The sequence below is a fragment of the Suricata suricatta genome, chromosome 1 (assembly GCF_006229205.1).
Source record: "Suricata suricatta isolate VVHF042 chromosome 1, meerkat_22Aug2017_6uvM2_HiC, whole genome shotgun sequence".
Taxonomy (NCBI): domain Eukaryota; kingdom Metazoa; phylum Chordata; class Mammalia; order Carnivora; family Herpestidae; genus Suricata; species Suricata suricatta.
In genome coordinates, this window is record NC_043700.1 from 33,804,097 (window position 1) to 33,831,402 (window position 27,306).

The following is a 27,306-nucleotide window of genomic DNA, read 5'->3' on the forward strand; positions in this document are numbered from 1 at the left end:
TCCGTAGTGATAGGAATAAGTGGACACAGATGCTGGTAGATGGACAGATGTGGTGGTGGGAGTCTGTGGTTCAGTTTTGTCAGTGAAGAATGAAGTAGGTTCAGCTAAGAGTTTGGGGAGGAGCTGCTGTGGGTTTCAGGAAATAGGAAAACGTATGGAATAGTCATGTGGTAGAATGGGAGAATAAATGGAGGAGAGTATGTTTCTTGGGCACTTTTAAAGGGTCACTTAAGATTCATAGTCATGAATTTTAAGTGAGATTAGTCTCTGGTTGTATGTTTTTGTGCAGCCATACTCAACTGCATAGGTACATCAGAGGGTTGATGTTAACTAGGTTGTAGTTAGGCCAAATACAATGAAGTAAGAGAGGTGCAAGGAAGTCAAATCTGTTTGCAAAGGAGTAATTATGATGATGGACCATGGTATTTAAGCTGGATAAGGCTTAGGAAAGTGAGGACATCAAGGGGATAAGGGAAGTAAAAAGGGAAAACATCAATGAATTAGATGTCCTGGGAATATGTCGGGAATAAAGGTGTATTGGAGTATAAAGGTATAACTGGGGAGAATAAAATGCATAAAGTTGAGCTTATAGATTTTAAATTATAGTAATGGTAAGGTACCCATTAAAAGCATGGCAATGAGTCTTTGAATGGTGGAGGATTAGATCACTGGAGGAGAGGGAGAGGAATTCAAGCCAAGGAGAGCCCAAGGGATTAATAGGTCTATCTCCCTGTATATTGAAATCGGCAAAAATTAAGACAAGAATAGTGTTAGAGTTATAATGTTAGCAAGAAGGACATGAGAGGGAGTAACCCAGGGGTTGATATATGTTAGTGATAAAGACAGCAGGTAGTTTAATTTTATGAGATTCAAAGCTGGGAGATTTCAGGAAGGAGGGAGGGAGAATAGTTTAGAAGCAGCAGTCTGGAGGAAGATTCTATCTCTAGTTGTATGAGGGTTCTGAGAAAAAGTTGCTGTGCTTTGAGAAGGTTCCGTGGAAGCTGTGAAATCAGGGAATCGCTGAAAATTTCAAGTAGAGCTTGACAATGAAAGGTGCTTTCAGAGAAGAGGTTGAGGATTTTGGAGGTTTTTTTCCCCTGTTGATGAACTGTGAATTGCAGGGTGCATAGTAAGGGAACAGGAAGGAGACAAGGTCCTTCGTGGAGAGCTACAGCTTGCTATGGTGATAGATGTAAACTGAAATAAAGGACATAACGACATTTGTCCTGGTAGACTCCAGGCAGATTGGTGCTGGGCTGCATAACAAGATTTGTTATGCAGCACTGTCAACAATAGCCAAATCATGGAAAGAGCCTAAATGTCCATCACCTGATGAATGGATCAAGAAGATGTGGTATACATACACAATGGAGTACTACATGGCAATGGGAAAGAATGAAATATGGCCATTTGTAGGAAAGCGGATGGACCTCGAGGGTATCATGCTAAGCGAAATAAGTCAGGCAGAGAAGGACAGATACCATATGTTTGCACTCTTAGGTCTAACAGGAGACCAGGAGAAACCTAATGGAGGACCAGGGGGAGGGAAGCGGGAAAGAGAGTTGGGGAGAGAGAGGGATGCTAAACTTGAGAGACTATTGAATACTGAAAACAGACTATTGAATACTGAAAACGAACTGAGGGTTGAAGGGGAATCTGAAGGGGAGAAGGGAGGTGGTGGTGATGGTGGGGGGCACTTGTGGGGAAGAGCACTGGGTGTTATATGGAAACCAGTTTGACAATAAAATATTAAAAAAAATTCACACACACACACACACACACACACACACACACACAAAGAAATGGAATGGGTGAAGTGTTTGGGATTTCCTCTTGACCTCTGCCAGTGATTCGAGAGGTCTGAGTTTATCTCAGTCCTACCCTAGGAATTCCTTTTGGCCCTGGGTGGGTGACTCCTGGTTAATGCCTGTTCAGAAAAGATCTGCAAGTCAATTCTGATAAGCTTTCCAGATTGCAGGGGAAAGAACAGAAATTGAAAGTTAGAAAGATGGAATAGAGAGGTTGAGAACACAGTGGAAAGAATAGTTTATGGGCCATTGGATTTAGTGGAGGGGCAACTAGAACAAATGGAGCTTGAAAGAAAATATGTAATATTTAAAAAAAATAATGAAGTGGGAGAGGTGTAAAATCACAGAAAATGGGAGAAATATATGTCTAACTTCATTTTATTTGATATATTTAAAAATTTTTTTTAATGTTTATTGATTTTTGAGAGAGAGAGAGAGACAGAGTGCAAGTAGGGGAGAGGCAGAGAGAGAGGGAGACACAGCATCTGAAGCAGGCGCCCGGCTCCAAGCTGTCAGCACAGAGCCCTATGTGTGGCTCACACTCATGAACCGCAAGATCCTGCCCTCAGCCGAAGTCGGACACCGACTGAGCCACCCAGGCGCCCCATCCAACTGCATTTCAAATTGTCCTAATTATAACCTCAAGGAAGAATTGAAAACAGGATGCACATTTCTAAATCACAAGGATAATGTTTTTTGGTTTTTTTTTAAGGTGACTCCTTGCCCAGCATGGGGCTTGCATTCATTACCCTGAGATAAAGTGTCACATGCTCTACTGACTGAGCCAGCCAGATGCCCCAGGACAAAAGCATTTTAAAAAATACATTTCACATAGAAAAAATAAAAATCCCTAAAGAACATGTTGTTAAGGTGCTACAAAGTGTAAGATATAATAATTTAAGGCTGAATACAACAGTTTTGACAAATATATATGGAATGCCTCTCAGACTAGGTCTCACAACGCTTTAATGAAATGCTTTATCTAGGAAACATGTCTGAGACAGAGAGGCTCAAAATAAGGCAAAAATGATCACCGTTCAGTTGAGATATACAATCATTAATGAACATTTATAATAATTGTTTATGTTATGTTATTAATTAATCAGTAAGTATCTGACTTTGGCTCAGGTCATGATCTCACAGTTTGTAATGATCTCGAGCCCTGTGTCAGGCTCTGTGCTGACAGCTCAGAGCCTGGACCCTGCTTCAGATTCTGTATCTCCCTTTCTTTCTGCCCGTGCCTGCTCACGCTCTGTCTCTGTCTCTGTGTCTCTCTCTTACAAGAATAAACATTTAAAATATATAATGTAAAAAGCATGTCAAGGGAAAATGAGAATATATCTTAGAGGAAATTTTAAAACCTCTTAATCATTAATAGATTTTATAAGCAAAACACGTAAGATTATAGAGGCTTAAATAAATACTAGAATGGTTGATTTAATAGATTAAAGTCTAAGTCTGTGTACAAATAGAGCATATGTCTTCATTTCAGATGTTTAGGAATCTCAGCAAAAATTGACCATGTATTTTGCCAAAAGACTTACATAATTAAAAAAAAAACAGAAATAGAACAGATCTCATTCTTTGGCCACACTGTGGTAAAATTGAATATTTTACCCTTAAATAAGCTGGTAATTTAAAAACACTGTTCTGGGGTCCCTGGGTGACTGAGTCAGTTCAGCATCCAACTCTTGATTTTGGCTCAGGTCATGATCTTACCCTTTGTAGGATTGAGCTCCACGTTGGGCTCTGCACTGACAGTGTGGAGCCTGCTTGGAATTCTCTGCCTCCCTCTCTCTATGCCCCTTCCCTATGCCCTCTCTTCCTCAAAATAAATAAGTAAACATTTAAAATAATAATAATAAAAAATAAAAAACAAGATGAGTAAATCTTGTATCAGAGACCTAAAGTCTAAAGTAATTATATAATATTTTGAGTAAAATGTTATTGTGAATATTGCCTTAAAACTTACTGCATATTAAAACTTCACCATTAACATAAGATGATCTTGAATATATAAGGTGATCTGTGATTTTCCCTGTGAGAACAGCAAGAAGAAGTTTTCGGGGGGTACCTCGAGTGTGTAAACTGGTAGGGTTGTAGAAGATATAGAGGGAGAGAATGTTCGGGGAGCATGGAAGGAAATAACTGGCGAAAGGAGAGACTGACCACTCAGGAGTTGAAGTAGAGGGAAACTGCCAACGTCAGGTGAACCTGCTAGAGTGGGACCCATAGGCATAATTAGCCTTGTTCTCCGACTAACTTCGTATCCCTGCCAGTGCCTCTTCTTGGCCATGTATCATTGGATGCAATCTGCATAATCTCCTAAGCATAGAACACAGTGGAGAAGGATGGGGATAATACTGGAGGGGAAACCGTAAAATCTTGGGCATACATTATAATATCAGTACTATTACTTTATCTTGCTTTGGATTTGCTAGCTAGTGCAATGAATAAGGAAAAGATTTAGGAATCAATATTTGAAAAGAGGGGACAATTAATGATGTTGTATGATTATCTAGTTTTGAAAAACAAGGAATCAAATATTAGAAATACAGTCATAAAATAAGTAGATTTCTAATATACCAGTTATATAACTATTTTTGAAAAACATGAGAAAAAACTTTATTTGCCACCAATTCTGAATATCTTGAGTTCAACATAATAGGAAATATGTAGTACTTGTTTAAAGAATACACAGAAGTTTACTGCAAGTCCAAATATAATTTGAGGAAAGTCAGTTATTAGAAGACTAAATATTAGAAATGTATCTATCTTTATGAAATTAATTCATAAATTTAATGTAATTCCAGTCAAGTTCCAGATATGTATATAGTTCTTTCACTCAATAACTTGACAAAAATAAATTTAAAGTCAACTTGGAAGAATAATTTTGCAATAGTAGTGAAGAAAATATTGAAAAGAAGGCCCTTGAATGCTTTTGATATGAGCTATTACGATATTTGGGAATTGTACAATATTAAGCATAATAAACCTATCCACAATCTCATAGTAGAAAGCTCAGAAATACTAAAAGTGGCATTTTTAAAAATTTTTTAAAAATCTTGTATTTTATACAAGCCTATCCATTTTTTTTAATGTTTAGTTATATTTGAGAGAGAGAGAAAAATAGAGCATGTGAGCAGGGGAGAGGCAGAGAGAGGAAGACAGAGGATTCAAAGTAGGCTCTGTGTGACAGCCAAGAGCCCAATGTGGGGCTTGAACTCAGAAACTGAGAGATCATGACCTGAACTGACTGAGCCACCCAGGAGCCCAAAAGTGTCTTTTTTTAAAAAAGATGGGGTTATTCAGTAAATTGGGCTGACATAATGTATTTAGAATTTGGGGAAAATTACCATATATCATACATTAAAATAAATTCCAAATATATAATGAAATAAAAAAACATGACTTAATAAATAATAATCTTGGAGAAGGGTTTTTAAATATAAATTTTCCTGCTTCTTGTCCCCCCCCAAATTATAAAGGACAAAATGATCTATGGATTTGAAGAGTTGTGTGTGCCAAAAACAATTCAAACAGTGAAAGGGCAAATAGCAAAAATACTATTTGAAATATTTTTGAGAAAGTTTTTTTTAAATAAAATATCATAAATTTATGGATGAACAAAGGATATGACCAAGTAGCTCATAATAGAAGAAATAAATATAAAAGACCAGTAAATTTGTGAAACAAAGAGATGCAAATAACATGTTTTTAACATATGGAAACAAGAAAGATCTAATACTAATACTTATTTTTGAAGGGAATGTAAGTCACCAGGTCACCCTCATATACTTTTGGTATGAGAATTGGTGCAGGCCTTCTGTGGAGCACGTTTGTTATTTGTGTCCAAAACCCTCTTTGTCCAAGCACTTCTGAGTGACTAGCTTTATTTTTGGAAATTGTTCTAGGGGAATAGTTAGAGGGCAAGCAAACAGTATGCACATGCATTGTTCAACAATAAAAACATGGGCACAACTTACACATGTGCAAAAAAAATAGATTGTTTAAATTGACTGTGAAACCCCTATTTGGTATAACACCGTATAGTAGTAGAAGTCATATATATACATATATGTATATACACACACACACACACACATAAATGTTTATTTATTATTGTGAGATAGAGCAAGCAGGAGTAGGGGAGGGACAGAGGAGAGGGAGAGAGAGAGAGAAAATCTATGTCAGTGCAGAGCCCCCTGTGGGGCTTGAACTGACCTGAGCCAAAATCAAGAGTTGGACACTTAACCCACAGAGCCACTCAGGCACCCCTAGAAGTCATATTTTTAAACAGTGGATTTTAAACTTTCTTGTTAAGCTGAGGAGGCTGCCTCTTTTGTTTTCCCCCTACTATACTCTGAATGATCATATTTTGCTCTATATAGATCTGAGTGGATTGTGCTGACTTTATTTTCCATTACTGGTGCCCTAATAATTTCCTTTTGTTTAGCAAATAGTTTGCCTTTTGTTTAGCAAAATCTAGTAGAGATTTTACGATATACAAAATAGTTGTCAGTTGTTGCCCTTGCCTTTTGGGGAGGTTGCATGATTGTATAGTGAGTCATTATGTGAGTTTATACACAGTCTATTGATCTTATAGAAGTAATTTTATTTGTTAATGTTGTAAGTTAAAATTGCCCAGGGCAAAAAGAGAAAAAGTCTTGTCTGTAATTTATTGACCTTCTCTGACAGAGCTATAGCTCATAGGTAAGTATTGGATAAATATAAAGATTCTACTGCTTACATATATTCACCTCTTGAGCTTCTGTTTTCACTATTGACTTTTGTATACGAAGAGATTATATATTATGCTTACAGTGTTAAAATGAGACCTGGCTTAAGCAAAGCAAAACATTAAAGAGACAGTTTGGGACTGGGTGAGATTGTGCAAGACATACATTTTGGGATATCATTGCTTAGAGGGTTAGTGTAGAAGCACTTTAGGAATATTAGGATAAAACTGAGTCTGTGGCAAACATAGACTCTGAGTTTTTGGTCTGAGGCAACACTTGTAATGGCTTGGTGCAGAAGGACTGCTAATGAAGGAACATTGCTTTCTAGATCTAGGAATATAAAATCTTGGAGAATAAAAGGGTTTGCAACTCCCCAGAAAGAACAAGTGAGACCTTCACTACTGAGTGAAGGGGAACCTGCTTCTAAGGAAAATGTAAACTATCTCAGACGACTTTGCATTCACTTCCACTTTGAACAGAGAAATGCTCTGGGAAGAGGGCAGAATGGACATAATGGAGTTGTGTTGGATCAACTCTTTTTAAAAAATTTTTACATTTATTTATATTTGAGAGACAGAGAGAGACAGAGCATGAACAGGGGAGGGGCAGAGAAAGAGGGAGACACAGAATCCAGAGCAGGCTCCAGGTTCTGAGCTAGCCGTCAGCACAGATCCTGACACGGGGCTCAAATTCACAAACAGTGAGATCATGACCTGAGCTGAAGTTGGATGCTCAACCGATTGAGCCACCCAGGTGCTCCGGATTAACTCTTTAATATCTGGTGGACACTACTCATGAGATAGATGACTCTAGCCTATTCCTTACTGAAATGGACTTACTTGCTCCCACAGCTGGCGATAAGTCTCCTAGATTTATTAATGGCAGTGTTTTCTGTTGCATCTTCTTGAGTATTTTTGTTTTGATTTTTAGAGAAAGCCTGCCCTGCATCCCAAGTTTACCTCTTACTATGGCCTTTATCTTGGATTCTGGGTGTTTTGTTTTATTTTGTTTTAGATGATTGCTTTCTACAAAAGCTATAGCCCTGTGTCAGCTTTCTTTCACAACTCCCATCAGGTTGAGCAAATTCATCTTTTTTCATAAAGGATTTCTCAGTCCGGACAGAATACACTTCTAGTTTACTAGAGTCCACTGAGCCTGACTTCAGATAGAGAAGCACCAAGAATAACTCTTGCTGGGCCTTCTTGTTCTGATAGAACTCATGATGTACTTTTTAAAAAAACACTTTTATTCTTTCTTCCCCTCCCCCTTCAAAATAAAGAGGCTTAAGAAAAGTTTTATTATGTAAAATGAATCATGCACAGGAAATGTAGCTGAACAGATGCAGGGATGAACCTTTGTCTGAGCGCCCGCGTCAAGTCTCAGGAGCATCCTCACAGGTCCCTTTGCAGTTTTCCCCCAACATTCCTTCTTCCCTAAAGTTAACCATTATCCCGACTTTTATGGCAATCAGTTCCTTGCTTTTCTTTACAGTTTTGCTACCTAAATATGTATTCCTATGTATTTTCATTTTTGTTGCATCTTCTTTTGGTTTGAAGGTTGCCCCCCTGGGATTTTAACTCCTCTATACATTTGAGTGACAACTCAAAGAAAGCTAAGAGGTAGCAGTTGTGGAGAGTTGTGCACCATAACTGCTGAAAGCAGAGGTGGCTGGAGGAGGTATGTTGTGGGCCACAGTGAGTGCAAACTATGTACCTCACCAACAATTGACAGTATCCACTTTAAACTTAAGCTAGTGACTTGGGTGTATAGTGGTATATTATTGTGCTTTTACTTTTCATTTCCCCTGATTACTAGTCAGGTAAGATTAGATCACCTGTTTATGAGCCATTTGGATTTTGTTTTTCAATCTGCTCTCCCTTTCCCCATTTTGCTGTTGGGTTGGCTTTCTTTATTGATTTGTTAGAATTCTTCATAAATTTTTTGGTGACTTCTAGTTGCCGGAGTCCAGCTCCTGCAGGTCCAGGGTTCCCCCGAAGGATGACGGTGCAGGCCAAAGAGAAAGTGGGAGAGCCTTGCGTTTTGTTCTGATCCCCAGACAAGCACCACTGCCCATCTGGCAGGCGTCTCCATCTTGTCTGGTTCTCAAGGTTTATTTATGGCAAAAGGTACAAGGCCAAGAAAGGGCAGTAAATGATTTCTCATAGATAAGCTTTACAATTTTAGTCACAGGCACTCATGATGTCATAGGTATTTTTACAAAACCTCAGGTCTAGCCTCAAGGAAGCATCCTTTAACCAAGAGGCAAACAGCATTCTTTAGTAAAGGTCAGCTTTTTATGAGTGAGGGTCTTTAGGCCATTTATAACTCTAAGAGAAAGTTCCCAGAAAAACAAGTTCTCAGGAGATATGCTTGCTCTCATAGTCCCAAAGATGATAGATACATTTTATGCAGTAGTGACTATCACAAAGGCGTTCAGGCCCAGAAGGTATTCAGTTATTCGTATTGCTTAGGGGAAAGTTATGTGTTGCATTAAGGTGTATCTAGCTTACTTATCTTTTCCCTGACCAGGTGCAGTCACGTCTCAGGGACAGGGGGCTGGGGGACAGCCAGCTCCTGACTCTAATTAGCAAAGCATGTTGAGGTTTGGTGCTCAAGCAGAAATGAAAGTTTCAAGAGGGTAGATTTTGGGAGCTATCTGGGGGCAAGAGACCGTGCAAACTTGCCGTAGCCTCACCAGGAATTTTCACTCTACCAGTGAGTTCAAATAGCTCCCAATATCTAGTGAAAAATTCATAATTTTAACATAGTCATATATATCAATCTATTCCTTTATGATTGTTGCGTTTTGTATCTTACTTAAGAAATCGTTCCCTAACTTTGATGTCACAAAGATATTCTTGTATTTTGTCTTCCAGACTTTTAACCCTTTTAACCTTCATATTTAGGTCTGTAATCCACCTAGAATTACTGTTTGTGCATTGGATAAGGAAGAGGTCAGGTTTTTTTCCAGTAGGAATACCTTGTTGAGTTGGCCCCGTGTGTTGAAAAGATACCCCTTTCATTGCTACTTGGCTGTGTCATCTTTGTCATAAATTAAGTGTCCACAAATATATGTGTGTGTTTCTGGGCTCTTCTGTTTCATCTGTAAATTAGTCTATATTTGCAAAAGTACTACAATTTCCTAATCTTCACTACTTTATAATTGGTCGATTAGATTTTCACAACTTTGTAATTGGCTGATAAATTGACCTACTTGTTTGAGAGTGTATTGGGTGTTTGTACTTTCTCATGTAAATTTTAGGACTAACTTGTCCTATTCCACCAAAAAGTCTTATTTGGTGTTTGATACTGTGTTAAATCTCTAGATTAGTTTAGTGAAGAATCAATATATTTTCAGTAAATAGTCTTTAAGTCCATGATCTTTAATTCCTCTTATATTTTTTACAGAGATTTAAATTTCTTTTGTTAGTTTTATTCCTATACTTTATATTTTTGGATGCTATTGAGGTGATGTCTCTTTTAAAAATTAACTTTAATTTTTTTTGTATAAAAATAAAACTGATTTTTTATATTTGTTTTGTATCTAGCATCTCATTGCATTCTTATATTAGTGCTACATACTTGTAAATTCCTTTGGATTTTTACTTATATAATCATACCATCTGGCAATAATATTTTGTTTCTACCTCATCAATCCTTATATAACTTTTATTTATTTATTTTTATTACATTACTGAATAGGAGGCTAAGTCCTCCTGTACAATACTGAAATAGAAGTGGTGATGATGTATATCTTTGTCTTATTCCTTTTTTTCTTAACAAAAATAGTTAACATACAATGTTGTATTAGTTTCAGGTGTATAACATAATAATTCAACAATTCTGTACATTACACAAATGTAGTTACCATCTGTCACCATATAGTGATATCAAAAGAAAAGCTTTCAGCATTTTATCATTAAATATAATGTTTGCTAAAGATTTTATACATACTCTTTTTTGTCTTTTATTTTTAAAGCTTTTATTTAAATTCTGGTTAGTTAACATACAGTATAATATTAGTTTTAGGTATAGAACTTAGTGATTCATTGCTTACATACAACACCCAGTGCCCTTCATAACAAGTGACTTCCTTAGTGCCCATCACCCACTTAACCCATCCCACCATCTACCTGACCTCCAGTAACCCTCAGTGTGTTTTTTAAAGTCGAGAGGCTGTTTTCTGGTTTGCCTCTCTCTCTCTCTCTTCCCCCTATATTCATGTTTTGTTTCTTAAATTCCACATGTGAATGAAGTCATATGGTATTTGTCTTTCTCTGACTTATTTTGCATAGCGTAGTACTCTCTAGTTCTATCCACATCATTGCAAATGACAGGAGTTTATTCCTTTTTGATGGCTGAGTAATATTTTGTGTGTGTGTGTGTGTGTGTGTGTGTGTGTGTGTGTGTGTGTGTATACACATACCACATCTTCCTTCTCCATTCATCAGTTGATAGGCATTTGGGCTCTTTGCATAATTTGGCTATTGTGGATAATGTTGCTTTAAACATTGGAGTGCCTGCGTTCTTTCGAATCAGTATTTATGTATCCTTTGGGTAAATACTAGTAGTGCAGTTGCTGGATTGTAGGGTAGTTCTATTTTTGAGGGATCTTCATCCTTTTTTTCAGAGTGGACGCACCATTTGCATTCCCACCAACAGTTTAAGAGTGTTCCCCTTTCTCTGCAGCAGATGTAACTTTGTAATATGATTTTTCTTTTTATTAAGGTATTTTTGCGGTGGGGCTGGTAGGGTTTTTCTCACACACTGCTCTTAGATTCCTGGAAGAATTAAGTACTCCTCCTGGGAGGTACCTTTCTGTAGAAACAGCTTTCTTAACTATGCCCCTCAACACAACCTATTTCAGAAGGCTTCCACAAATAGGGTGCTCTTTTAAAAAATCTAATTAGTCTTATGCTCTTTTGCTGTGAGGATCAAGATGATGATGGTGGAAATGTGTTCCGATTATTTTCAGGTTACTCATAGAATGTTCTAAATGATAGTTGCTTTTTTTTTAGGGGGGTGTCATATTCTGGTAGACTATATCCATCCTTGTCAGTCACATCTATCTCCTTTTGATGCAGTTTTGGAAAACTTGCTTAGATGTGAAAAAAGAGATGAAGAGATACTTTAAATTGATACCCTCACACCCAGAGGTGATTTGTAGAGAATATGAATACTTTAGTTGCTATTCAAGCCAAGTATCAGGAGAAAGATCATCCTTATTACTGTAGGTGCTATCCAGGGATGACGAGGGGAAAAATATCTTCATTATAGCTGCCAGAGCATTGCTGACGAGCAGTATGGGGATGTTTGTTACTATCTCCATCAGGTAAAACACACCAGAAATGCTTATGATTTTGCTAATCCTTTTCAGTACTCTAGTCAGCTTCACTGTGGGTAAAAAAAAAATTTCTTTTAATGTTCAATTATTTTTGAAAGAGAAAGACAGAGCATCAGTGGGGGAGGGGCAGAGAGCTAGGGAGACAACAGAATCTGAAGCAGGCTCTAGGCTCTGAGCTGTCAGCGCAGAGCCTGACATGGGGCTCGAACCCACGAACTGTGAGATCATGACCTGAGCCAAAGTCAGATACTCAACTGCCTGAGCCACCCAGGCGCCCCAGATTTTTTTTAATACATTGCTTTAGGATCAAACATTTTAAATGTCATATCTATGAGAAAATATATCCAAACTACTAAGTAGGAGGCATATTTAAAAAATAACCTGTTTCAAAGTGGTAGACTTTCTGCAGATTAGGATTAGGGACTCAAGTGTAGAAATATACATATGTCTACACAATTTTTGTGGCTATTGGCTGATTAATGTATTCTGATGGAAAGCATTGTTGTATGTATACCATGTGGCAGGCAAGGTACTTACCATATAAGGATCAACAATAGGAAATATTATTGATCTTTTTTAAAAATTGTTTTTATTTATTTATTTTTGAGAGACAGAGACAGACAGAGGGAGCACACAAGCAGGGAAGGGGCAGAGAGTAGGGGGGGTGGACAAAGGATCTGAAGCGGGCTCTGTACACACATCAGAAAGTCCGATGTGGAGCTTGAACTTACAAACCATGAGATTACCACCTGAGCTGAAGGCAGATGCTTAACCGATTGAGCCCCTACAAATCTGTTTATTTAAAAAAGTTTTTTTTAATGTTTTTTATTTATTTTTGAGAGACAGAGAAAGACAGCGCAAGCAGGGGAGGGTCAGAGAGAGAGAGGGATACACAGAATCTGAAGCAGGCTCCAGGCTCTGAGCTAGCAGTCAGCACAGAGCCCAACGCGGGGCTTGAATCCCCGAACCGTGAGATCATGACCTGAGCTGAAGCTGGATGCTCAACCAATTGAGCCACCCAGGCATCCCCTACAAATCTGTTTAAATTGAAGTCTCCTATGGAAACAAAAATAAATTGAAGTTTCCTTTGTTTATCAGATAATTACTAGATACTACTACTCTGACATTTTAACCTGATGACTATTAGACTCAGACTCCTGTTGTCCTTCCCCATACCTGCTCTGCCCAGAGTTGTCTTCATATCATTTAAGGGCAACTCCTTCCTTATTGTAGCTCAGGATAAAAAGTTGGAGTCATCCCTGACTTCTCTCTTTTTATTCACATTCCTCACCTTTTTCTTTTTTTAATTTTTTTGATGTTTATTTATTATTGAGACACAGAGAAACAGAGTATGAATGGGGGAGGGGCAGAGAGAGGGAGACACAGACTCCGAAGCAGGCTCCAGGCTCTGAGTTGTCAGCACAGAGCTGGATGCGGGGCTCGAACCCACAAACTGTGAGATCACGACCTAAGCTGAAGCCAGGTGCTTAACTGACTAAGCCACCCAGGTGCCCCCACATTCCTCATCTTAAGGGCTGTTCCTTTAAAACATATAAATAAGGGTGCCTGTGTGGCTCAGTTGGTTAAGCGTCTGGCTTCGGCTCAGGGCATGATCTCACAGTTCGTGGGTTCGAGCCCCATGTTGGGCTCTGTGCTGACAGCTAGTTCAGAGCCTGGAGCCTGCTTCGGATTCTGTGTCTTCCTCTCTCTCTGACCCTCCTCTGCTCACACTGTCTGTCTCCATGTCTCAAAAATAAATAAAAAACATTAAAAAAAACATATAAATAATCCAAACACTTCTTACTGCTTCCATTGCTGTCGTGCTGGTTCGTCATCATTTGTTGAGTGACTTTCTGAGAGCCCCCTGTGTGTTCTTCCTGCCTAACACAGCAACCCTGGTGATCCTGTTAAGACGCAAGTCAAATCATGTTACTCCTGCTCACCACTTTCCACTGTATCATCCCCCTAAATGCCTCATTTCACTCATAATAAAAGGTCAGATGTTAATTCTTACAATGACTGGTTCTCACCTGCGCTGATTGCAGCTCTCATTACTCATCCCCTCACTGACTCACTCCACTCCAGCTCCACAGGCTTCCTTATTGTTTCCTGCCACACCAGGCAGGCTTTTAGTTCGGAGCTTTTACACTTGCTATTCCTTCCTGGTGTGAATTTCTTTTTCCAGACAGCCAGTTTTCATTTGGTTGTCACAGTGTTTGAAATGCCTGTCTTGACTTTCTTTTATGAGACTGACGCACTACCTACTGCGCTAACGAGGCACCTCTGACTTTCTTTTAAAAACTACTAATTCTTCTCCCACTTTCCTCCCACCCTGGGGCCTGGGTCACCCCCTTCATTTCTCACATTTTTCCCCCCTCAGGGCACTTCTCACTTTCTGTATTATCTCCAGTTTACTTATTATTGTATAGTTTGTCTCACTCACTAGAAGTCACCTTTTTAGGGGTGAGGATTTTTGTCTGTGTTGTTCACTGTTTCATCCCTTGCACAAGAGAAGAGTGCCTTGTACATAATAATGTTCAGCAAGTACTTGTTAAATGAATGATATACAAAAGGACTCCTCCTCATAATATCCTTAATCAGAGAGTCATGAGAAAAATAATACAGAAAACAAGCTTTTTTGTTATTGTCAGTAGCCTTGTGGTAGATCTTTTTTGTGTGAGTCAAAATATTGCCTTTGCTTATTTTTTGTTACAGACAATTGACCATTTATATTTTCTTCTTTGTCTGCTGTCAGTCTCTTAACCCTACATTCAAAAACTTTTTTTGTCAAATAGTAGTTAACAATACCAAAATGTCTAGACAGACTGCTTTCCATTCCCAAGAGCCAAGAGCCAGGACTATTTACTTCTCTGGAAACTGGGCCAGTTAGCAAAGAAGAGTATAACATGTATATCTAAAACACAAAGTCTCACAGAAAGGATCTGTGTCTTAGATTCCCTGGATGTACAAAAGACCCAGCACAGACAGGCTTGCTCCTCAACAACTATAATGCAACATAGTTTTCATTTCTACTGCTACTTTTGGCACCATTGCTCAAACTGATGAAAGAGGTTCTTTCAGGATACTAACTTCCCCTGATAAAATTTTGATAGGACTTGGATTTCTCAGAATCCTTGGTGTATGTATGGGTGTGTTTCCCCATAATCTTCAAGAATGAAAATTAGGCAATGGGACTCTCTGCATATATTTTAATTATTGAGTAAACCAGTAACTGACAAAACCCAATAACTTATAGAATCCATCAAAATTGCATACAACTGTATGAATATCCCATGGAGAGCTCAAGGTGGACAGTTTGTAGAAGCCCATGGAGTCTTCAGAGTATTAGACAGGTTCTCAGGAAGTATCATAAGACATTTAAGTCTCAAACTGTGGCTGAAATTCTGCACTCTTCTGCTTCTCGATGGCTACCATGCATCCTCACTTGAACGCCCATTCCCAGTATTTTCACGTAGCCCCTGAAGTTAGAGGGAGGGGAACATAATAATGCTATCCTGCGGAGTGAGAAAAGATTGGGGAAACGTATAGCCAGTTTCAGATATTTGAGGAATTTTCACTATGGAAGATAAATAAAACAATTTTAGATAGAACTAGCTAATTTCTAAGGTCTCTTCTTATGATTTTATATATTAATATGAATGATATGCTTGGAAGATATTTTCATGGAGGTATAATATATTGTCACCAAAATAGTGAATTATGTACATTAAATATAATGTACCATATTTGTTAGAAGTAGATATGAATTCTCATTTCTCTCTATTTTTGGTAGTTCATTTTCTGCAATTTAAAATATTCACTTCTTGTTGGTTGAAGACATGATTTAAAATTTCAAAATGAATAATCACCATGACATAAGATCTTTTTCTTAATGTTTGTTATAGAGGTTCCAGAAACTTTAGCAGTTGCAGTGCAGAGGACTTTGAGAAGTTAACTTTAAATAAAGGAGGAAACTGCCTTCTTAATATTCCAAAGCCTGATGAAGCCTATAGTGCTCCCTTCTGTGGGAATAAGCTGGTGGATCCTGGGGAAGAGTGTGACTGTGGTACTCCAAAGGTCAGTTTAAGTTTTGATTTTTGCTCTGTGAAATTATCTTAGGATTTGGAAAAAGAACAGCTTGCTTTGGGCAACAGGCATAGGAGTTAGTGAGATTTAGTGGTGAATGAGGATTGGCATTTTGCTTGTGGGGATATATTCCTGGGATTGGTCACCTCTTCCTTCCCAGAGCATGACTAATGGTGTCGTCAGTTTTGGTGGCAAGGAAAGCACCGTGTTTGTTCTTGTAGTTTTTGCTCCTTTCTACCATTTCTGTTTTTATTATTAGGTCATTTATTTACTTTGAAGAGCTAATCAGTTTTTCAGTTGGCTCTTTATTTGTAAGCTTTCACTATTCTGGCACTGCCATTGCAGAAATATTTATTCAGTTGGACTCATTTTAGTACTAAGTTGAAATCTATCCATATTCCATAGTCCTTCAGTAACAAAATTCTTGGTACTTAAATTAGCATCTCCCTTTATTAACCTTCAGTGTTGTGCCTACTGATCTCTGGCTCTATCAGACCTGTTACCCACACTTAGTGCCATAAGCCCATGCCTATCTTTATTATTATTGTCCTATATCTTAGCCATTCTCCTCTCAAAGTGGCCTCTGTTAAGTCCTTTCCTCCTAGAACTTGCATTAAATTTTGAAGAAATTTGTTGATGGTGTGTAAGGTGGCAAATAGGTGAATATTCTTAATCTGTTCCACAAATGCTGCCGCTTCTTTTATATCTGACCATATCTGGCTTTTGCCAGATGACTTCATGCTCTGGAAAGACAGCGTGCGTTTTATGAAGATCTTGCGACAGGCCTTCATTGCGCTATTGCTGAGTGCCAGGGACTTCTAGTAAAGGTTTCTGTTTATTTTTTAGAGAGAGATAGAGCCAGCAGAGGAGGGGTAGAAAGAGAAGGAGACAGAATCCCAAGCAGCCTCCACACCCATTAGTGCAAAGCCCAATGCAGGGCTCACACCCACAAACCATGAGATCATGACCTGAGCTGAAACAAGAGTTGGATGCCTAACTGACTGAGCCACCTAGGTGCCCCTTTCCCGTAAATTTTTAAACTTCCTTCTGCATTGGTAACCATTCTTAAAAATTTAGTGTATTTCTTTTTAGACTTTATGTACATATATACGTGTGTGTGTGTGTATATATACATATATATAAAAATATATAATGTACATTTGTGAATAGTTGGGCTTATTTTAGGATTTTATTTTTCTGCAGAAATAAAATCAGACTTAATATGTTATATGCAGATTCCCTCCCCCCCCATTACTATATCTTGGAGATTTTTCCATGTCATTACCTTATGTAGGCACAATCCTTTAGTCTACCCTTTAGTCTACTGATTAATATTCCTATAAAGGATGTACTATGATTTCTTGAACCATAATAGACTACTAATGGACATATACTTACTGTAATTAGTATTTTCCTGTCTCAAACAGTACATCCTGTACTCATCCCATGTACATATATACAAGTATTTCTCTAAGATAATTACGTAAAGTTAAAATTACTGAATTGAAGAGTATGTGCTTTTCAATATTATTAGAGGCTATGAAATTTCCTGCAAACAGGCGTGTCAATGTGTACTTCTTTCTACCAGTGGTGTACTGGGGCATGCGGGGCCCCCTACAGTCTTACCAGCAAAGGATGACAAATATTTTCTTAATTTTGATGGGTGAAAAGTAAGAAGATATTGTTTCAGTTTTTAACTTTTTCATATTATTAGAGACTATATACATTTTTTTCCCCTAAGAGTTACCATTTTACATCCCTTGTCGATTTTTCTGTTGGGTTAGTCATTCTTTGAAATTTAATTTTAGGAACTCATGTATTTTGAGCAAAGTCTTCTGCGTGGTATATGTTTTAATATTTCTCCTCTGTAGCTTACCATTTAGCTTTTAAAAAATTACTTAGCTTTATCTTTTAGGGCAGTTTTAGGGTCACAGACAAATGGAATGGAAAGTACCAAGAGTTCCCACACACCGCCACCCACACAGCCCTTCCCCAGCCTGCAGCACAAGGACACCTTGTTACAGTCACGGGCTGCACTGACACATCGTTATCACCCAGAGTTTACATTAGGGGTCGCTCTCCCCTCCCCCCAGTCTGTACTTTTTAATTATAATTTTAAATTCATTTCCATTTTGTGTTCTATTTATTTTTTCTACGTTACAATTTTTCTTTTGATTTCTTTTTCTGTTCATTTATTTGTCTTTTAAGATTTCATTTAAATTGTAGTTAATATTAGTTTAGTTAGTTAATCAACTTTAATTAAATTTTAATTTAACTAGTTGAAATTTTAATTAACTAGTTAGTTTAGTTAGTTAATGTTAGTTTCAGGTGTAAAATATAGAGATTCAGCACGTTCATCCAACACCCTGCCCTCCTTAATCCCCATCACCTGCGTCATCCATCCCTCACCTACCTCCCCGCTGGGAACCATCAGTTTGTTCTCTATAGTAAAGAATCTGTTTCTTGATTTGCCTGAGGTTCACTCTTGACATTTGGCTTTTCACATGGTGTATTTTATTACACTGAAATTTGAAATTTAAATGAAGGAAAATTTATCAATTTTTTTCTTAAGATTTTCTGGTTTGTATTTTCACTATCAGCATAGCCTCTCCATAATTTTTTTTAGCATTTTTAAATTGAAAGTTTTTATGTTAGCTTTTTAATTAAGGGGGGGTCATGTGGAATAAGCCAGGGCATTTAACTCTTATCTACTAATGATCAGTTACTGTATAATCATTTAAAGTTATACTTTTATTGTAAACAAAATTTCTTGTAGTCTGTTTCTACATTCTTCAATCTTTTATGAAGCCATCTGTCTTACACAGTGTTTTTGAAACAATTTAGCAGCTTTATTGAAGTGTAATTGAATACATTGTTAAAGAAAAACCAAACTTGGACACAGATAATGAAAGGCTTTATTCAGAATAAAGACTATTGTAACAAGGACTGGGCCCTGATCTCAAAAATCTGGAAGCATCTCAAAATCAAATAGAAAAAGGCTTTTCTTTTAAAGAGTCAAGGTGGAGGAAATAGAGATCAACAGAATCTTTTAAGAGGAAGCTAGATAAGCAAGGGGAAGTGACCCTGTCTGAGAGAGTGTTCTTTGTGGTCAGCTGATTTCCAGGAGTAGCTGATAAGGGGGCCGGGGGGGGGGGGGGGCTGCACATTTTTTGTAGGGACAAGCAGAAGTCAGAGGCCTATAGGAAAGAGAGAAGCTTTACTTAAGTTTGGTCAAGACAGAGAAAGGAGTAAGAGACTCTGTGTCGTTGTGAACACTTGGTCAACAGTAGACTGCACTTGTTTAAAGCATACAAGTTGGTAAGTTTTGACAGATGTATACATGTGTGAAACTATTACCACGATAGTTTTTTGCCTAGTTCCATTCTCTCAGCACAGTTATTTTGTGATTCATCCATATTGCTACTGTGTCAGTAGCTCATTCCTTTTTATTGGTGTCTATCATTGAGTAGTATGGATATGCTACTGTTGGTTTATCTTTTCTTCTCTTCATGTACATTTAGGCTATTTCCAGTCTTTGGCTATTAACACATAAAGCTGCTGTGAACATTCACATACAAGTATTCGTATGGACTTATATTTTCATTTTTCTTGAGTAAATATCTAAGAGTGGAATGACTGGGTCATATGATAGGTGTATAACTTTACAAGAAAATTTCAAACTGTTTTCCAAAGTGTTCGTACCATTTTACACCCACACGACCCTGGGCAATCTGTTCCATTGTAGCCATTCTATTAAGGGTGAAGTGGTGCCTCACAGAGGTTTTAATTTGCATTTCCCTAGTGACTAGTGATGGTGAGCATGTTTTCATGTGCTTATCTGCCATCTGTAAATCTTTTTTGATGATGTGTCTGTTCAGGTCTCTTCCCCATTTTGAAAAGTGGGTAGTTTTTCTTATTATTGAGGTTTGAGAGTCCTTCATATATTCTGGATACAAGTTTTTATCAGATATGTGATTTGTAGATATTTTCTCCCAGTCTCTAGCTTGTCTTTAATCACCTTAGCAGTGTTTTTATGGGTTATGCTTTTCTGATGTTAAGGAATCTTTGTCTAATCTAAAGTTGCTAAAGTTTTCTCCTATAAGCCTTCTAATTTTAGGTTTTACATTTAGGACTATGATCTATTTCAACTTAATATAATTGTTTTGAATGGTACAAGATTTAATTATACTTCATTTATTTTTAAATTTTTCTCATGAAATAATTATAAACTGACAGGAAGTTGTAAAAATAGTGCAAAGAGCTCCATATATTTTCACCCAGTTTCCCCAAAGGTGACATCTTATGTGGCCATTGTGCAATATAAAAGTTAAGACAATGACATTGATGCATTAACTAGATTACAGACTTTATTCGGCTTTCACCATTTTTAAATTAAATTAAATTAAAATTTTTTGAGAGAATCTTAAGGAGGGGCTCTGTCTCATGATTGTGAGATCATGACCTGAGCCAAAATCAAGAGTTGGACACTTGACTGAGCCACCAGGCAACCCCAGTTTTCACCATTTTTAACCAAATTTGTGTATGCGTGTGTTTGTGTAGTTTTATGCATTTTTATCCCATTTATTGATTTATATAAACACTACTCCGATTAACACAGAGAACTCTTCTATCATCACAGAAAACCCTCCTTGCTTCTACCTCTTTGTGTTTGTGCCTACCCCCACTCCAGCCCCGATCCCTTCCCCTGGCTCCCTCTAATCTGTTCTCCATGTGTAGTTTTGCCATTTCAATAATGTTAAAAAATGGAATCATAAAATATATACTCTTTGGAGACTTACCTTTTTCACTAACCATATGCTTTTGAGGTCAATCTAGGTTGTTGTGTTAATATTTCATTGCTTTTTATTGCTGAGTATTGTTCCATTGGATGGATTTAACTGTAGAGAACTTGCAGTAATGTTTATTTTGGTGTGTCTACCAGCTGAGAGGTCTTACCTAGAGTTTGTTTAACCAAGGTTAGCCATGGCTAACCGTTTGCTAACCATTTGTTCACCATTTGTTTAACATTGTTTAACCATTCAGAGTTTGTTTAATCATTCACCTATTAAAGGACATTTGGGTTTTTTTCCTAACATTTTGCTATTAGAAAAAAAGCTGCTATGAAATATGTTCCAATATTTATCATCAAAAATTAAAGAAAAATACGGCCTTTGTGATTAAAGAGATAAAAAATCTTAGAGAAAAATTTAAGGTATAATCAAGAACCAAATAGAAATTATAGAACTAAAAAGTCCAATAAATGAAAGTTTCATTGGATAGAGTTAAAAGCAGACTAATATGGCAGAAGAGAGTCAATGAACATGAATTAAATCCAGAAAAAAAAATAATCCAAACTAAAGAACAAATAGAAAAGGCTAAAGAAAAATGAGCAGATCATCAGGGGTACTAGGAGATATCAAATAATCTAATGTAACTATTAGTGAAAGTTCAGGAGACTGAGAATGAGAGAAAAAAATAAAAGAAACAATGGCTGAAAAATCTCCTAACTTAGGGAAAAATATTGACTTATAATTCCAAAGTGAACCCAAGTCAGAATCATTGCAAAGAAAATTCATTTAGGTATATTATAATCAAAGTGCTGAGATAAAGAGAAAATATTGAAAGAAGCCAATAGAAAATGGGAACAAAGATATGAATGACAGCTCATTTGTTCCCTGAAGCAATGAGGACCAGAGATAATAGAACAGTATATTTACAGTTATAAATGGAAGAAGCTGACAACCTAGAATTCCATACGTAGGACAAATATTCTTCAAAAATTAAAGAAAACTTATTTCCTCGGCTCCCCATTCTTCTCCCTCTTCTTCTTTCTTCTGTCTTCTTCTTTCGCCATCCTTCTCCTTCTCTCTCAAACAGTTCAGACCTGAATAGAGTAGCTGGAACATAGAAGAGGGTTCTCTGTGGGTGGGAGGTTGGTGGGTGTTAGGGGTGGCGCAATGGCGAGCCATGGTGGCTCAAAGTATGGTAAGAGCAGGCGGGCAAGATAAAAAGAATGTCTATATAAGGTGAAGACCTACTCAATAGAAAAGTCAGTTCCTGAGCATGAAGAGAAATGCATTTATGGGTGCTTAGTTCTCCGTGATGATTACACAAACTGTTAGGACTAAGTGTTTGTATCCTCTTCTCCCAAATTTATATGTCAAAGTCCTAACCACCAGGGTAGCTACATCTGGAGATGGGGCCCCCAGGTAAGTAATTAGGGTTAAATGAGATCAAAAGGAGCAGGTCCTGATCTGAGAGGGTTAGTGGGTTTTTTGGTGTGTGTGCTTATTTATTTTTGAGAGAGAGAGAGAGAGAGAGAAAGCAAGTGAGTGGGGGAGGGACAGAGAGAGAGAGGGGAACAGAGGAACCGGAGCAGGCTCTGCACTGACTCAGTGAGCCTGATGCTGGGCTTGAACTCATGAATTGTAAGATTATGACCTGAGCTGAAACCAAGAACTCCTCGACCGACTGAGCCACCCAGGCACCCCGGCTTAGTGTTTTTATAAAGAGATACCTGAGAACTTGCTTCCGTGCTCGCTTGCTCTCTTCTCTCTCTCTCTCTCTCTCAGAACATACACTGGAGAGAGGCCATGTTAGCACACAGTGAGAAGGCAGCTCTCTACAAGCTAGGAAGAATTTCCCCACCAGAAACTGAATCGGCAGGAACCTTGAGTTTGGATGTCTAGCCTGCAGAACTGAGATATTAGGTTTCTGTTGGTGAAGTCCCCAGTCTATGGTATCTTGTTCCTGCAGCCCCAGCAAAGACAGGTATCTGTATGATTTCATTCCTTTGAAATATGTTGAGCTTTAAATAGTTGTAGCCAAAGAGTCACGGAAAACTTCAGAAGGATAGTAAATGATTTTCCAGAGAATCACTGCTGTAGCTTGGTTAGAAAGAAGATTTTAGATTTTAAGATAAGACTTTTATTAATCAATAATAAAAGTACAGTAAGTCCTTTCTTTATTGATAGTCACTTACTCTTCACAGGAGTGTGAATCGGACCCGTGTTGTGAAGGAAGTACTTGTAAACTTAAATCATTTGCCGAGTGTGCATATGGTGACTGTTGTAAAGACTGTTGGGTAAGGAGTTCCTCCCTATTTGGAAAAAAAGTAAAAAAGGAAAAATATGCATATATAAAAATTTGTTTTTTCTGATCTGTAAGAGAGCACTATTTTTATTACATGATTTTATGAATAATTTTATGCCACTTGTTTGCAGTTTGGAATTACATTCTTTTATAACAAGTGGCCTTGTGAGACTTTTTTCTAAGTAGAAACTGTTTTTAAGAATAATCTATGTTTTTAAATAAATAATTCAAAAATACCAAAGTTTAGAAAGGACACAGTAAAAGACACTATCATTTTACCTTACTCAGGTAGCCATTGCTGGTAATTTGTTAACTTATGTACTTTTTCGTATGCAAATATGAATGTTTTTGTATATGTATGAGTGTATATGTGTGAACACAGATACATTTATTTTTAACTACCTGCTTTTTTTCAGTAACATACCGTAGATTTTATCTATTCATATAGTTAGTTCTACCTGGTTGTATAGTTAGTACTATTTTGTGTGGTGATACCGTAATTTCTTTATTTAGTTTATTTAGCTTTAGTTTTAGTTGGGTTTAGTTTAGGTTGCTTCTAATTTTTGTTTATAAGTGGAATTGCTGGGACAGAGTATGGGTGTTAAAAATTGTGACCCACGTGTTATATACTTTCCACAAATGTGTTTGTCTGTACTTCCACCAACAATGTATTCAAATGTGTGCTGTGTCATCCTTGGTTAGTCCAATCCTGGTTAGTCTGATAGATGTAACGTGCTTTTAAAGTTTTATTTAATTTGTATTTATGTTGGCAATTGATGAAGTTATTTTTTTTCATTTTCTGTATTTCATGACTTTTATGAATTGCCTGTGGTTGTCCTTTGTTCATACTTCTATTGGGTTATCTAATCTTCTGTTGTTGCTAGAATGCCTTATAGATATAAATACTGTGTCTTCAAATTTGATTAATTTGTGGGGATTGTCTTGATATTCCTGTTTAATTTGAATCTTACTACCCTAGTTCCTTCCAGGAGGTACTTTATGCCGAGGAAAAACCAATGAATGTGATGTTCCAGAATACTGCAATGGTTCCTCTCAGTTCTGTCAGCCTGACGTTTTTATTCAGAATGGCTATGCTTGCCAGAATAACAAAGCCTATTGTTACAATGGCATGTGCCAATATTATGATGCTCAGTGTCAAGTCATCTTTGGCTCAAGTAAGATATTTTAATTATGATTGATTGCTTTTATTTTATTTATTTATTTGCTTCAGTTTTTAAAAATGGAAAGAAAACAGTATTGATAAAATTGAAGTTCTCTTGTTTTTGCTCACCTGTCCTATCTCCCTCCTTCCTTCTCCATAAGTAGTACTGGTCATGATTTTGATATGTAGAAATTCATTTGATGATTTTTGCTTTTACTCCCTCTCTTTTTTATAACCTTTCTATTTTCTGTATAGAAACAAAGTAAGTAAATATATATTTACTTAGTATCACATTCTAGTTTTAATAATTTCATATAAATAATAGGGGGATATACATATGGGTCTGCTACTTTCATTGCTCACTGAAAGTGTTTATGATACATTTGGTTACAATATCAATATATTGATACATTAAGAGTTTAGTACATTAGAGTACTCCATTATATAAATGGAATCCATTCTCTTACTGATAGATAATTCAGATGTTTAAAAATTTTTCCTGTTTTCTCTATTTAAAGTTTTCATTTTTATCAGTTATATGTACATATAGATGAAAGAGCCAAATTTTTTATAAGGTTTTATGAAAAAGCATATCCCCATCCCTTGGGGCAGCCACTTTTCACCTTTTCTAGCTGATTATTTTGTTCCCTGCTCCAGGTCTTTAGATAATCTCTTTGTATTGTTACTTTTTGATTTTTACATTCTAGGCATTAACTATTCTAGGCATTAACTATTAATTTCTCACTATTGAGGAGGAGAATTTAGAATTCTTTCAACCTTTGTCAACTCCCAGAATGGTCATATTCATGGTCTTTTCCCATTCTCCATCTTTTTAATATCGATTACTTATGATTTTAGTTAAAGCGTCGAGGACTCTTGTGATACTCTGATGTATATTTAGAAAACTGTATTTGATCTTCATTCAGTTCCTGGCATCAAACTCCTAAAACCCTTGGAATTTCCCAAGTTTTGAGAGCTATAAGTGTGCCTCTTGATATGTTAACGAAGTGAGTTTCTGGAAGCTCCTAGGTAACTCCAGATGGGAGCTGGTTGCCCATGGAACCAACCACATGGTTAGATGGTTGGAACTTTAAGTTCCCTTCCTCTGGGGATGGGAGAGGGGATAGAGAATGAGTTAATCATTAACAGACTATGATTTAATCAATCATACCTATGTATTGAAGCCTCTATAACAACCCAAAAGGATAGGGTTCTGAGAGCTTCCAGCTTGGTGAAGAAGTAGGTAGATATTCTGGGAAAGTGTTGTACTCAGAGAGGGAATAGAAGCTTCTAGCCCCTTTCCCCATTCCTCACCTTATGGATCTCTTTCATCTGGCATTTTCTGAGTTATATCCTTTTATAATAAATCAATAATCTAGTATGTCAAATGTTTCTCTGAGTTCTGTGAGCTCCTCTAGCAAATTAATCAAGCCCATGGAGGGAGTTGTGGAAACCCCTGATCTATATATAATCACAAATTTTCATAACAAAAAGGAAGAAATGTCCTTGGCAATTAAAGTCGTAGTTTCTAACTGATCATGTGGTCACAGCTGGTAGTTTTAACAGCCTTCTTCACAATCCATTCCATATACCTTTGTCGTCATCAAGCACCTCAGTTGGTTGTGGCTTTTTACCTGTGGAGTGACCCAGGTCTTCGTTCTTAAAGGCTCGGGCCGTTCATAGTCCAGCCTGGACTGAGTTGCTGTAGTTTTCCATTGACCTTAATCACAGGGTGCAGTGACCCTAAGAGGCACTCTAAGGGCTCTCTTGTATTAGACACCTACTCTTCTTCCTTCCATTGTGCAGTGGCAGTTCCCCATGGTTGTCAAGATCAGCGCCCCAGCTAGCACAGTGACTCCTTTCTTTGCCTGCCCATTCAGAGGCATGGGGAAAGTAAAATGGCTAGCTGGTGGTCTTGATTTCCAGCTCAGTGGAATCATTGTTGTGCCCCTTGAAGGAACCATTCCTCTCTTTGGAACTAAGACCTGTAGGTCAGAAGGTAGTGGGAAGAGGAAGCAAAAATTTTGCCAGAGGGTCACTAGGAGAAATAGCAGGGACACTTCAACTTCTGCTGCATGATTCCTGGACCCATGAAACAGCACCGTATATTAGATGCTGATTCAGAACATACAGAGAACCCTCTGGAAACGTTGACCCTTCCTATAAGGCATTGCCACCTAGTTGGCACTGTAACTAAGTCTTCAAAAGGCCTTTCCATCATTCCATCAAACTGGTGACTTCTGGACAGTAGGGAATGTGGTAGGGCTAGAGAATTCCATGAGCCTGTACCCATTGCCACATTTCATTTGCTGTGAGGTGAGTTCTTTGATGAGAAGCAAATCTGTGTGCTATACTATGATGGTGGTTAAAGAAATTCTGTCCATCCGCGAATGGTAGTTTGGATAGAAGCATTGCATCCAGGCAGGGCAGTCCTTATCTAGATTAAGTGTCTAGTCCAATAAGAATAAAATTCTTCCATGATGGAAAAGGTCCAGTGTCATAAACCTACAACCAGGAGGCTGGCTACAATATTGAGATGAATGGTGCCATACTGAGGACTCAGAATTGGTCTCTGCTGTTGGCAGATTGGGCACTTAGTAGCGGCCATAGCGCAGTTGGTTTTGATGAGTGGAAGTGCATGTTGTTGAGCTTATGTATAACCTCCATCCCTGTCACCATAGCCCCTTGCTCATGTCCCCATTGGGAGATGACAGGGATGATACAGAAGACAGGTTGACTAGTAGCCACAGAACGGGTCATCCTATTCATTTGACTATAAAAATTCTCTGCTGAGGTCACTTTTTGGTGAGCATTCACATAGGACACAAATATCTTCATGTATCTTGCTCATAAGGATGTATCTTTTGATATCTTGTATGAGGGAAAGACAATTAAGATCCCTGCAAACTAAATTATGATGTGGGACTGGAGAGTTGTGGTACCCCTGAGAGAGGACAGTGACAGTGTATTGCTGGCCTTGCCAGCTGAAAGCAAACTGCTTCTGGTCGTCCTTATTGACCAGTGTGGAGAAAACAGTATCTGCCTGTTCAGTAGCTGCACACCAGGTGCAGGAGA

General features: G+C 37.7%; 1 protein-coding gene across 3 annotated transcripts in view; it reads left to right on the plus strand.

Moving 5' to 3' along the window:
* Positions 1-27,306, plus strand: part of ADAM9 (ADAM metallopeptidase domain 9) — a 122,510-nt gene that overhangs the window by 46,699 nt on the left and 48,505 nt on the right. For all 3 annotated transcript variants that reach the window (XM_029936293.1, XM_029936284.1, XM_029936287.1), the window contains 3 exons: positions 15,797-15,968; positions 22,969-23,061; positions 24,049-24,244. In XM_029936293.1, the coding sequence (XP_029792153.1) occupies positions 15,797-15,968; positions 22,969-23,061; positions 24,049-24,244 (461 nt within the window). The remainder of the gene's footprint in view (positions 1-15,796; positions 15,969-22,968; positions 23,062-24,048; positions 24,245-27,306) is intronic.